Source organism: Trifolium pratense, linkage group LG2 (assembly GCF_020283565.1).
Source record: "Trifolium pratense cultivar HEN17-A07 linkage group LG2, ARS_RC_1.1, whole genome shotgun sequence".
NCBI classification, from domain to species: Eukaryota; Viridiplantae; Streptophyta; class Magnoliopsida; order Fabales; family Fabaceae; genus Trifolium; species Trifolium pratense.
The window spans coordinates 1,233,384-1,248,078 of NC_060060.1; the positions used below are offsets into that span (position 1 = coordinate 1,233,384).

At 31.9% G+C, this 14,695-nt stretch overlaps 2 protein-coding genes across 2 annotated transcripts; one reads left to right on the plus strand and one right to left on the minus strand.

The window, feature by feature from the left end:
• The first annotated feature begins 5,445 nt into the window (after nt 1-5,445).
• Nucleotides 5,446-6,998, plus strand: LOC123910877 (BAG family molecular chaperone regulator 2-like). Its single transcript, XM_045962161.1, has 2 exons — nt 5,446-5,838; nt 6,613-6,998. Exons 1-2 carry the CDS (start codon nt 5,595-5,597, stop codon nt 6,837-6,839), a joined length of 471 nt encoding a protein of 156 aa, XP_045818117.1. The 5' UTR covers nt 5,446-5,594; the 3' UTR covers nt 6,840-6,998.
• A 5,806-nt stretch (nt 6,999-12,804) lies between these two features.
• On the minus strand, nt 12,805-13,245 carry LOC123910878 (class I heat shock protein-like). Its single transcript, XM_045962162.1, has one exon. The coding sequence runs from the start codon at nt 13,225-13,227 to the stop codon at nt 12,805-12,807; it is 423 nt and encodes a 140-aa protein (XP_045818118.1). The 5' UTR covers nt 13,228-13,245.
• Between the last annotated feature and the right edge of the window lie 1,450 nt (nt 13,246-14,695).

Here is a 14,695-nt window from a genome sequence, read left to right on the forward strand (position 1 = left end):
ATCTCACAGCATCCATGTTAATAGCATACAACGGCAATTGCAATATGCCTACAAATAATATAATATGATAAAAGTCACCAGAATGTCCATGCTTCCGGATCTGCAACGATGATGCCCAAATCATTGATCGAATCTGCAATTGATTGAAATCTACCTTTCAAAATGAACCAAACGAACACCGCAACAAGACGGACAAACAAACGCCGTAACAATGACGACCACCGACAAAGCGCCGCACTCAGACGACGAAATCACAAAACAAGAAAAACAAAACTAAAAAACTTAATTTATGTGAAATCACTTATTTAAATGGAAAGAAAATAAAAAAACAACTTAGAGGGGTGATTTTGGGTCAAAAATTGACCCAAAAACCACCCCTCCTTGGTGGATGATGAAGAAGAAAAGCAAAATAGGGTTAGAAGAGAGGGGGAGCGGCGGCTGTTATGCTTCTGGTCTGAAGGTATTATTGAATATATCCATGTTAGTATGTAAAATTCTATCCAATAAATGTTGACACATCATAAATGAATAGATCATATCATAAATTTTTTTTCTTTTTGATAAACCATCAATTATTTTATGAGGACCTAAAATGTAGCTATGTAAAAAGATGGCACAATTTGAACATGGTATAACTTACATTTTGGGACAAACAAAAAAAAAAATTAAAAATCAACAAATTTAAAATGATACAACACCATTACAATTTTTTAAATAAAATAAAACAAAAAAATAACAATTATACATCATACAATATTAAAAAAATAATTTTCATAAAAAATATCAAAAAGTAAATAAATACAACACATACCGTCGGTGTAAATAATTTGCAGCCTCCCTTGTTGATATTCTTATTTTTCTTACAAGATGACCCTTCTTTCAAAACAAACACACAAAATGAATAAAATCCTACAATAACAAAATAAAAAAGCACAACTTACGTGCAAACAGTGCAATAGGACACTAAATTCATTGGTCTTTGACACTAAATTCATTTCTTTTTTGAGTTTTTTTAAATACAATAAAGTTGTGAAATAAATGTGAATTTTTAAAGTTTTTTATTTTATGGAAACTCTATTTTAATGTTAATAATGTAAAAAAAATCTATATTTACTATTTCCCTGAAAGAGAAAAACATTAAGTTGTACCATAAAAGAAAAACATTAAAAACTCGATTTCTCCTAAACATTATTTTAAAATACGAATTAATCATATATACCTTTCTTTATATATTTAACAAGTATTTCATTTTTGGTCAAAAAAAAAAAAAACAAGTATTTTTTTTTTGGTACATAAAACAAGTATTTCATTTGTTACATAATATAAATAAAAAGTATTTGAAAAATCAAATATATTTGATCTAAAATTTAGACAAAAGACATTTGATTTTAAGCTGTCTTTTATTACCCCCATCATTTTAGCTTAGACATATCTACTATTATCTTTAATGTCATTATGCTCTCGGTTTAAATAGAAAAAGATCTCTTTTTATTTACATTTTATTAAAGAGTTAGTAATTAAATTACGTAAAATTATTTAATAGAAATTTGTTTGATAAAAATAATATTATTTTCATGGAAGAATTAAGAGTATTAAGACATAAAAGTGATTAGAATACATCTCAACTAGGTTGACAACCTTAGTAGCACTAATTCTCGGCCTCTTTTCTCATATAAAAGAAAAACAATAAAAACAAAAGCAAAGGAAAAAAGAATGGAAAACAAAGATAGATATAGCACTAATGCGGACGTTTGTGAGCATAAAATAAATAAAATCATAACCTTTTGTTCTTGCTCTATGGTTCTTTGCACCATCGTTCTTCCTAGCCAACAACAACACTACAACAACCAAAATAATAAATTAACATAGATCTAAAACTGAGTTAGAACATAAAAATACATAATCTAAAATAAACAGAATAAAAAAATCCTAGTAAAATAGAGAGAGGCGAATGAGAGAGAGATGGTTGTATTGCAAAAACCAATTAAAAGAAATGAAACGTACAAGACAGAAAGAGATCGGTGGCCGCCGTTTGCTTTGATAGGGTTAGGAAAGGAAGAGTATGGAAGAGGCTGAAGTGAGTGCCTTTTTAAAGAAAATAAATTAGGATTCGCATTGGGCCAAAACAATTGGGCCTGATTTAGAATAATAGTAAAGTAATATAATATATAAATTAATAAGAAAAATTTTCCTTCCCCTACATTCAACCCTTCACCCCCACAAGCCACCCACATTTTCATTTACCCCTTTTACTATTTAACTTTTCACACTTTTATTTTAACCCTTCATTTCTACTTTTCCACATGATTTCTAGTTTGTAACGTGTGCCCAAAAATATTGGAACAATGTCATAAAGTATCTCGGTTGCTATTTTTTTAAACTTTTGTTGTTTCTTTGTTGTTGTTTTACATATATATATGGCGAATATAAAATTAGTGGTGTGGAGATATCATTAGATTATGCTCATGTCCACCGGAAAAAATTAAGCAAGGCAGGTCCACTATAGAATGACCAAAAGATGGATATAAGTTGGACATGGCTCACGCAATATATGCATTGTGGAGACAATTTCGGTCACTTGATATTATTGGAAAAAGTGAATTGAATAGTAAGGTGTGTGAACTTGCTTATCCAATAACTACAAGTTCAATGTGTCGACCACCTGAAAAAATTAAAATCAAAGCATGAGTGAAGAAAGATAGAGACAAAGCACCAAAGGGATATAATGTTTATCGTGATATCACATACTTTGACCATGTGGACAAAGAATATTTTGATTCTCAAAGATCGTCGAAGAGGGTGTGTACGCAACCATCTCAATCCTCTCAGAAACAACTATCTCGGGTCTCTTAAACCTAGAGCTGATACACTTGACATCTGGCTCGGTGGAACGATGACAAGCGGTTCCATGGTCCGCCTTAGAAACATGCCTCATTATCACAAAACAGTACTTGAAATTCTTCAGTGACTCGCCATAGTTTTCAAACAAGTGGTGATTATTCTTCTAAAAAAGAGATGAGATCTTGATGTTGTTGAGGGCCAGCTACTACCCACTTCAAAGAGAAGAGATGAAATAAAATCTTTAGGTGGTATGGAACACCTGAATGTTCATAGACTGCGACGTAAGTGCACGGGAGAGAAATAATGAGGATGAAATTGAGAAGGAGCAACAACCAGATAGTTCAAAACCTTCACTTCAAAATCTCCAAAATGGTGATGAAACCTCATTTCCCAGAAAATAATACCATACATATTCTATCGAAAGGACCGGAAATATTGGCGGACCAACCATGAAAATTTCCCACATGATATTGAGATGGAGGAGTAAAGGAATATAACCCTCAGGTTCATTATAAATGCAACGTGTACGCAAAATTTCATCACGAACAAATGAAAAAGTCTTCCTGATTTCTAGAGCAACTACAGGACCATTCTTGGGATAAGAAGCCCGTCAATATATTATGAAGCCTTAGCCAAGGGCCCATTTGTGAGCTGGACCGAGTCAACCAATCCACAGTTAGCAAAGTAGATGTTAGGAGTCCCACATCAAGTAGATATAAGTACTTAATGTGGTGCTTAAACCATGAGGCTCTTCCACATATTAAACCAGTCTTTTAGGTTGAATTTTCCTCATGTGATTAAATCTTAACGGGTTGAATTGTGTTAAACTTTTTCTAAGTTTTTGATTTCTAAACACTTATAAGCTCCTGAATGACTTAAGAATTTTATGAAGTGTGAGATAAAAAGAGTTTGTAGCGGATTAAAGAAGCTAAAAGAAAGATAGAAGAGAGAACAGAAGCAACTTTATACTGGTTCATCTCACAAATCGAGAGTAGTGCAATCGTCTGGCACTTCCAAGGGAGTTCCATTATAATCAATAAGATTATAAATGCTCAAGCACCAAGCAAGAGACTTCCTTTGCTCAAACACATAGTAAAAGACTTTCTTTTGCTCAAACACCAAGTAAGAGACTTCTACAATCTAACTTATACAAATTAGATTACTTCAGTTTACACTTGATATACAATCAAATGTGTATACAATAAAGCTCAGGTTCTGACTCTAAACTTAAAGAATTTCTAAGATACAAAAAATTATAAGAAATTCTAAGTACAAGATTATGCTTTTGAATTTTGACAGAGTTTTAATTAAATGCATTCAGAGTCGACACCAATCTTCAAGATTTTAACTCCTTATATAGGCCAGTAAGAAGAACGTTGGTGAGATCTTGCACAATCTTTGAGTCGCTGAGAGGCTTGATCGGAGGCATTGCTTGATACGGATAATGTCGTTGAAAAGATATTTGAAATCCATTGCAGTATATAGAAAATATCTGCTCATTCCAATTGCTTGTGAAGGACTTTGCAGGTTTCTTCACGTGATCAGAAAAAGACAAACTTGACTTTTGACCCGAAAAGTGACATTACATAGGCTTCTGATGTTGATGTGTCACTCCAGGTCTGACTTCATAAGTCAACACTTCAGAGCTTAACTACTTCAGGTTCTGATGTCTTCGGGTTCTGAGCTTCAGGACTTAAGCTTCTCTTCTCAAATGGCTTTCAGCTCTATATATATGTTCTTTGACATATAAAATTCTTAATTTCTTTATAAGAATATTAATCTATGGTCATGCACACTTGAACGTACATTAGCAAATCCAATTTATACTTTAATACTCTGTTATCATCAAAATTCAAGAGTTAATTGTTCACGAACAAATTTTGTTCCAACACACTCATTACAAGTGATTACAAGATATAGTACAAGAGATTAAGGGTCCGTTTGATCTGCTAAAAAATAAGGGACTGGACAGAACAATTGTAGTTGTACTGTGTTTGATTGTAAAACTGTTTCAGGAACTGGACAAACTGGGAGGCAATGGACAGGACAAAAACAGAATTTTTTGTCCCTCACTAAACCACAGCACAACTTTTTGTCCGCAGTACAAGTTGTCTAAAATGTCAAAATACCATTTTATTAACAAAATATCGTATAAGACAAAAAAATGTTCAATATCCCAAAAGTTTGTTCTGTGCTGTGCTGTTCTGTCATGTATTGTGTTGTTCTGTCTTGTACTGTTCTGTCCAGTACTTACCCTTTAACAAATCAAACACACCCTAAAAGTTTTTCATCTAAAATTTTTTCAAAGAGAAAACTAGGGCTTATAAATTGAAAGAAAAACCGACCAATAACCCATTGATTTATATTAATGTTTGTCCCGCTAATTAAGCAAATTGTTTATACCTAAGCAACAACTTCCCATGTGCCATATGCCCTTCCCAAGATCAACATAAAAGACAAATGCCCATATTTTCTTCCATGTGTTCACTCAAATTTGATTGGTTATGCTTGTTCCCTCAAGGCTAACTTTTTTGTAACACAAGGTCGGCTTGTATATTATTAATGCCTTCTAATTTGTCATTTTCATTAAATTTTTTATGACTCAATTATTTTTATTTTATTTGTTATTTTTCATACTTTCTAGTACTATATAAGTACCTAACCACATAAACATCTCTTACTAATTCCTCTACTTTCAAATCTTCCAAAAAGAAACAAAAGGGTTTAATTGTGAGAGAAAAGAAAACAAGAAGATGATGAAGTTGAAGTCAAAGAGGTTTTGTAGAAGCATTTCAAAGCTTGGTATTGGAAACAAAGTAGCAACTTCCACAATTAATGATCCAAAGGATTGTGGTGAAATCAAATGGGAACTTAGGCCTGGTGGCATGCTTGTACAAAAAAGAGAGAACAACAAAAGTGTTGGGGAAATTATCACAATTAGAGTCTCAACTGTCTCAAAGTGGCATGATATTTCTATTGAGGAAACTTCAACTTTTGGTAAGTCTAATCCCACCCCCTCCACACTTTAATAATTCACATGCAATAACTAATTTTGTATATAAATCTCAATAATTTTTTGCTTAGTTGAACAAAAGAAAGTTTAACTTTTGTGCATTAGTATAAAATTGTACATTATACAATTAATTTTCAAGTGTGAATTTAACAAATTTGTAGTCTAAAAAAAATCAAAATTTGTAGTCAAGGTTTATTGAGTTGAGGTGGTTAATGAGAGAATTTTGAATATTGACTTTTAATTGGGCCATTTTAATAAGTTTAAACAAAGAAAAAAAAATTGTGAATAAATTGTAGTAATTTGCAACTTTTGTTTTGGTTACAAACCCAAGTTTTTATTTTTGAACCACTTCAATTAGTAGTTAATGAATCATTTTTTTTTTGACAAAAATTAATAAATCGTAGAAGTCTTACTTTTGTGCATTATAATACAGCTATAAAAGTAACTCTAAAGTTTAATACTTCCCTTTCTTAATTATAAGTAAATTTTCATTATTTGGATTCATTGAAAAACTTGTATATTTGGTTTATTCTAAAAAGTAAAAATTTGCTTTTAATTAAAGCCGAAGGAAGTATTAAGTATATTTCAAATGATAAAAAGCTATATCCATATTTGATCATTTCAAAATGTGTTGATAAATGTTGACAAAATTAAGCTATATCCATTTTTTTCACATTTTTTTTCTTCATATTATTAAGTATTATATTTCACTTTTTCACATGATAAAAATATTGACAAAATTTGTTAATAAATTTCAGGAGAATTGAAAATGGTTTTGTCACTTGTAACAAATCTTGAGCCAAGAGAACAGAGGCTTCTCTATAGAGGTAAAGAGAGAGATGACAATGAATTTCTTCACATGATTGGTGTTAGAGACAAAGACAAGGTTCTACTGCTAGAAGATCCAGCTATCAAGGAAATGAAGCTACTTGGTTTGGCAAGAGGACAATCTATTAACAATCCTTGTCCTACAATCCGTGTATAATATCTACCGTCTGATTTTAATCGAACAATCACTAATATCTTAAATATGTGAATATGAGATCTCCTGATGGATCCGAATTCATGATTCACTCAAGCTAATTTCTTAAACTCTTAATTAGTACTAACAAGAAAAGAACAAAAGTGATGTTAAGTTTAATGTAATGTTTTTTGAGAAAGTTTAATGTAATGTTAATGATGGGTCTTTCTTCACTTTTGTTAGTTTCACTTAGAATATAGGGACTTAATTATGTACTTATCTAGTTGTTGGACCTTTGTTTCATTTTAAATTGTGTAAGCTGTTGCAATGCCATGTTATGTTGAAGAGTTTGGTTATTATTAATAAAAGTGTGTTGATTCCTTTTGTATTATAAGTACAATTTTATTTATTTTTAATATTGGTTGTTGCATTGTTATTCAATTATTATTATTATTATTATATTATAATAATATAATGCCATGCGTGCACGCCGACACTATAAAGATTAATTATACTAAAGTTCAGGTGGAAGCTTTACTAAGGTTGGGACAATGTCTCATAAAAAATGGCAGATTATCATGTTTTGAAAAGATAATTTGTTAGTGCTCTGCAAGAGCTCAAAGTGGGAAACATAAAAGTTTGATGGCAGGCATGAAGTCTCTTACATATAAATTCAACTCATGAAGTTTAAATTTAGTTAGTTGGTTTACCTATGATTGGCGCTGAACTTGTTAGGCAGAACTATAGTTTGATCCTTCGCAACTGCGATTAGAAGGTGGTTGAAACCACTTAATATCAGAATTGACCCCCCCGAACCACATTAAACTGGTGGTAAAAAGCTAAAAAAAATAAACTTAGAAATAGTTTTTTAAAGTTGTGCTCTTAAAAATTTAAATTTTAGATTTTTTAATATATATTTGCTTTCATTTCAATTTTTAGTTCTTAACAAGTGTTTCTGAAACATTTATTAGTAAGATATAAATGCAATGTTGATGCCTCCTTCGCAAAACAACGAAATCACATTGGTTTTGACATATGTATAAGAGATGATGAGGGTCAATTTGTGTTTGGTAAAACAATGCGGTCTTTACCTATATGAGAAGTGGATTTAAGAGAAGCTTTGAGATTGTTACATGTTATTAATTGGGTGCATGAACTACAATTGGAAGAAGTCGATTTTGTGTTGGAGTCGAAAAAAGTCGGTGATTATTTTCACAAAGGTCAAAATGATGTTCCAGAATTTGGTGTTGTTTTGAATGAATGCAAACAAGTTTTTAGTTTGTATTTTGAAAACTCTCATATTGAGTTTGATAGGATATGAGACAAGCAAATGAGTCAACTCATGCGCGGGCAAGAGTAGCCACATCTTTAGCTACTATCACCTCTAATATTTTCATTGATGTACCAACATATATCAACCATATTATTATGAATGAAATGCTATAAGTATTTCAAGTCAAATTAATGTGTCTTTTCGCGTATTCCCAAAATATCCTGATTGCTACTTTAAGTTGTGAACTCAGATCATATCTTATAACGTGAGCGACAATTTCTTTTGGCTTAATCCCCAAGTTTGCACTCGTCATGCTCGGATTAAAAAATTATACAAAAATACAGTTCACTATTTAAAGTGTAAACTCAATTCACTACTTAATGTACGAATTCAGTTTGTGCTTTAACTAATGAACCTTATATAAATCTAATCATTTTATCCCCCTCACCCCCCACCCACCCCACCCCACCCGTGGAAATATTTTGAATGAAATACCATATGAGCGACTGATTGAAAAATGACTATGTCACAACTCCGTATATTGATTGGCCACTAAAGTGACCATGACATAACATCCAAAATCACAAGCACCGTAGAATTCTATAAATTGAAACCTCTTTTTTTACTTTTTAACCCACTTACTCATATAATGTTTCATTCAAAATATTTTTCATGGGGTTAAGGAAAGGTTCGGATTTTAACTTTCGAATTTGAACGGAGTTTCATTCAAAATATTTTTATAGAGGTGAGGGAGACAAAAAATATTAGATTTTTATAAAGTTTGCTAGTTAAAGTGCGAACTTGGTTCTCACTTTAAGTAGTAAACTATGTTTTTTTGTTTTTTTATTTTTCAGATTTTGTATTATTACACACTTGCTACTTTACTTAATGTGGGAGGGAGGGATAAAATTAAAAAGGCAGGGGGCGCTTGAGAAGCATAAGATGGCGCGAAAAGAAATCTTCCGACAATAAAAATAAGCCCACAGAAAAGGTTTCTAAAATAATTGAAAGATTACAAAGTTGAGCACAATTTAATATCTTTTCCTTTGTCTTTAATTTCTATGTCAAATTCCCAATTCTAATCTATTAACTCACTCTAATTTTAGGGATTGGGGTTGGGGGTGTGGGAATGAATAATCATCTAAATTCCAATCTACCATGACTAAACTTTGAATATACTTGAGTTTTTTGCAATTTATGTCTAATCGTGATGGAATATCCGCCCTCTTCCCCAACCTACGGGACTAGCTTGCTGCAATGCGGGCTTTGGGCCCAAAAGAAACTAGGGGCGAGTAAAAAAAAGAAAATCGTTCAATTTTTCTTTCCTCTCCGGTCGAGCTTCTACACAAAAAGATATTAGGATAGTCAAAATAATCAAAAGAAGAAAGTCCTTTGTTAATCCACATTATATTTAAGAGATTTACACATAGTTCAAGATCCATCGTATTTGTGGGGAGTGGTTATGGTGCATAAGGCATGTTTATGCACCATGCATAAATCCCAGTCCATTTAGTGGTAGCCTAACATAATTGCTTCGTACACCACAACCCATTTCATCATACACTCCCCCCAACATAATTGTTTCGTACACCCAAACCAATTTCGTCATACACCTCCCAACATAATTGCTTCGTACACCCCAGCCCATTTCGTCATACGTCCCCCATCATAATTGTTTCGTACACCCCGGTCCATTTCGTCATACACCCCCAAGCCCATCTCCAAACTAATTGCAACTAACGATTATCATTTCTAATTCACTTTTCTGTCCAAAACCAAACCAACGCCAACAACAACACGAAATCATCATTCATCACCATCACAGAAATCATCATCATCACCGTCACCGAAATCATCATCACCATCACCGAAATCAACATTCATCGCCATCACGGAGCTCATCACCATCGCCGGCCACACCATAACATAACGGGAATCATCATTCTTAATAATTCTTAATAGTATATCAATTCTTAATAATAATTTCATTATTCTTTTATTTTATTAGAAACCATTACACAATTATTTTTGTTTCACATACAAGACTATCAAAACCATTAAACCACAATTATTTTGTTATCAAAGTGATTTTGAAAAAGCTAGACAAAGGTAGAAATTCATTTTACAACGGAACAAACAAAAAAGAGATGATGAGGCTTTACAAAAAAATGGTCACTGATTGATTGATTGATTTACATTTGTTAATTGTTTTTATGTTATAAGTATGTACTATAGTTTGTGAATAATGGTTTAAATGTTTATCACATTTGGTCTTTTGTTTTATTACAAAATCATTAGACAATTATTTTGGTTTCACGTAGAAGACTATCAAAACCATTAAACCATATTTTATGGTTTCAGTAATAATCATTATTTAAAACCATTTAACTATAATAATGATTTCAGTGTATAACATCTTGAAGCCATTTAACCAATATTAAGGATTTCAAAAATCTATTTTACACTCATAGTCAATATCAATGATTTAACAATACTAATGATTATATGAAACCATTTAACAATACTAATAGTTTTAGTGTATAACATCTTGAAACCATTTAACATACCAAATAAGATTAATATTAGTTTGTCTAGCTTAGCGTTCGATCATTCGAGATGAGCGGTTGTAAACCCTCTGATCCCCTTTTTAATCCAATTTTATTTATTAATTTTATTTGCGAAAAACAAACAACCGGTAGGCAAAGCGCATGGCCAGCGTTCGGTCATTCGAGGGATGAGCGGATCTAAACCCGTTGGTACCCTTTTAATCCTCATTTTATTTATTACAATTTATTTTTTAAGTTTTTATCATTTTATATTTTTTGGTTTAAATTAAACAAATTAAATAAATTATATGAATAAAAAAAAAAACAAATAACATCGCAGGGGGTGCAGAAAGTAAGAAGGAGGGGTGCAACTAGCAGTGAAAGAATACAGGCCCAACCCACAAGATTACAGGGCGCAACAAGAAGAAAAAAACAGGGGGATGATATGGGCCGTCTGATTGATCAAACAGTCTTGATGAGATCAGGATGCTGCAAACTCTTGGCCGTCTGATGAAAATCAATGGCCTGTAGCAAGAGTTCTGCGGTACACGCGCACACACTGAATCCGCGCCTATATATATGTTAAACATGCCTTATATACCATGCATAAGGAAAAGACTTATGCATAATAACTTTGCCCGTATTTGTGATTCTACATTAGATCTACATGAGAAAGAGTACAAAGACGAACGTTAAACTTGTTATCTACAAAGATACAAGCATTTTCTAAGAACATGGGTATGAGGAGAGGGGAGTGGATCCTCCTCCGGTGGGTTTTCCACATGATACCCTCAAGTGTCAATCTCAAACCATCAATATTTATTTATTTCTTTAACTTTTTTCTTTTTCCATTTTTTTAGGAGGCTGATGTCATTAAATGATCCAGTGACTGCAGATAATCCATTCCCTAAGGAGAGACATGATAGTACACTGCCTAGAAGGTACCCGTAGGCCGTAGCTATACGTAATTTTACCATTCATCATTTTTTATTTTTGAATTTTTTATATCTCTTTTCTCATAAGTTTTCACAAAACATATACACGTAACATTTGAGTTTGATATTTAAATGAGGGTGACTAATTGGTAGTATTATATGGATCAATCATAAAATTAATTTAGAATCCTAGAGTGTAAAAGGATTATACTCTATTCACAAAAAAAGAAAGAAAAAAAGATTATACTCTTTAATTTTTGCATTGAATTAGTAATAATCTCCTCAAATATATAAGGAGGGCCGGTCAAGAGTAAGAGTGCTAAAACCCTTATTTAGGTCTCTAAAAATAGTTAATTTTTATTAAATAAAAAAAATTCAATACGCAGATAACAATATCTCATACGATAAAATTTATTTTAATCTCATTTAGTCTTCAACTAGATTTTATCTTTTTTCTTAATTGCATGAAAGAAAAAACAAAAACTTGTTGGGTTTCAAGTATAAATGATTAAGTCTCACATCGATTATGTATGAGATGAAAGTTGGATTTATAAGAGAGATGACACATTAACCTAATGCCTTAAAATTTTGGATAGAGATGTGGTGTCTCCCTCTCTTGTGGTACTGGAACATTGACTCATTATTGTTTCTCCCCGAGCTCCCCGGACTCCCCAACAAAACTAACGGTAAAACACAATATATTATATAGATAGAACAACCTCAAATTAATTACAATAACCATATAAACATTATGGCTTAATTAGTAAAATGATCCCTTAAAGACATTTTTGGTTTCAGATTGGTCCCTTAAAGAAAAAAAGGTCCAAATAGGTCCCTTAAAGAAAAAAAAGTCCGAATAGGTCCCTTAAAGACATCTCCGTTAATCAGTTTGGTCCTATTTAGACCTCTTTTTAGGGACCAAACTGATTAACAGAGATGTCTTTAAGGGACCTATTCGGACTTTTTTTTCTTTAAGGGACCTATTTGGACCTTTTTTTCTTTAAGGGACCAATCTAAAACAAAAAATATCTTTAAGGGACCATTTTACTAATTAAACCAAACATTATTTAGCTACATTACATCACTCCACATAAGTATATATCAAACCAAAGTTCCAAAAATAAACACCAACCTATTGACAACCCAACAAGATCCTTTTATTTTCCCACTTTACCCAATCACAATCTCTTAATTATTTTAAAATTCGACATCATAAAAAAAAAGTCACAAATTCTTCAATTCCCCTCAATTTGAATCACCTTAGTTTCATTTTTCTTCACTTCCTCCTTAGGTATAGTAACAATTAAAACACCATTTTCCATATTAGCCTTAACTTGATCAACCTTAGCATTTTTAGGTAACTTAAACCTTCTTTGAAATTTGCCACGAAAACGTTCAACATGATGCCACTTATTATTATTATTCTCATCTTTTTCATCCAAATTATTACTCCTTTCACCACTTATTTGAAGCACTTTTCCATCATCAATTTCTACTTTTACATCCTCTTTTTTTAGTCCCGGAAGATCACATATAAAAACATGTGAATCTTTTGTTTCTTTCCAATCTGTTGGGGTACTTAGGATAGGACATTTGTTTATCATAGATAAGAAAGGGTCATAGGTTTCATCACCAAGAAGTTGTGAAATGAGTGACATGGTTCAATGTTGTTGTGTTTAATTTTTTTGACTAAAAGAAATGCTATTAGAACTTTGTTGGAAGAAATTTGTTAATGAATGATCATGAGAATTTTTTTGGATGGTTATATAAAGGACGTAAAGGAAAATTTATGAAGTTTCTTGGAGTTTCTTTATATGATTAATTTATTTTATATGTAGTTTGATTGATGTTTCCACCATCTTCTATTGTTGATGCCCTTTTGTAAATTCTCGTTTCTTCCTGCATGATCTTGCTTGTTCTAGTACCCTCCTTTTATCCTTTTACTTTTGGTCCCATAATAAATGGAATTAGATTTCATGTTGTAATTGTGTGGCGCAGTCTGATTTAAATTAATGGCTGAGATTATTTTACTATATGATTTAAGTACCATGCAATTTAATTAGACAGCGCGCCCGATTTCAAATGAATGACAGATATTTATTATCACGTGGAACAGCGTGGAAGCTTAACTTCAGGAAATCACCATCTATAATAAATACTTCATCCGTCTTATTATAAGTTGTACGGTAAACGGAAGTTTGTTGGGTTTGAGCAACATATTGACATAAAAATAGCTATATAGAAGACTTCTAACATCACATCTTCTCACTCAGAATGACTTCACTTGATACATCTCAACATAAGTGACGTAATATTTTTATATGTCTTAAATTATTTTTCTAAATATTAATACTATATATTTATTAAATTTTTCTATTAGCATACTCTTATAATCATTGTATTTCAATTTACCTAACTATTCCATCATTTTTTTTTACGGCAAGTATTTGGCCCACTTGACTATCTATTCTGGTTCGGAGTCACTTCTGAAAATGCTCAGAAATGGTACTATTCACCTACAAATCCAATTTTTGTAAGAAATGTTTGTCGGAATCGCAAGGAATTCTTGTAGTGAATGGTTTCAGCCCCGTTCCGATCGCAATTGCGGGGATCAAACCATGATCCTCCCTACAAAATTCAACATCAATCACCACTGAATCAACTAACGATCATGTACTCTTATTCAATTCCATCTTAATAGATTCTCATTAAACACTTAATCTCAACTCGTTAGTTAAAGTCAACTATATATGCAACAACTTTATAAGAACAGAACACTACAAATGCTATATTAACAGTCATTCTTATTAACAAATGCACATCCTAGGCTATAATAAGACTAACTCTTTAGAATCACATGTCAAAAACATTTTTTGTTCAATAGAATTTCGAAACGTAGCAAGACAATATGTTACAAAACATTGACAGTTTAGGACAAAACAGAACAACGAAGGACAAATTTTTAGAGGTATTCGAAAAAATAATATTGATTTGTTGTGTTTTCTGTCCTAACAAGTAACAATATTGTTTTGAATGGCCAGTGTTATTTTTTCCAACACTGTTCTTGCTTTCTACTCTAATAGTAGGTGGTAGTAGGATTCGTTTAATTTGGATCAACCACTCTTT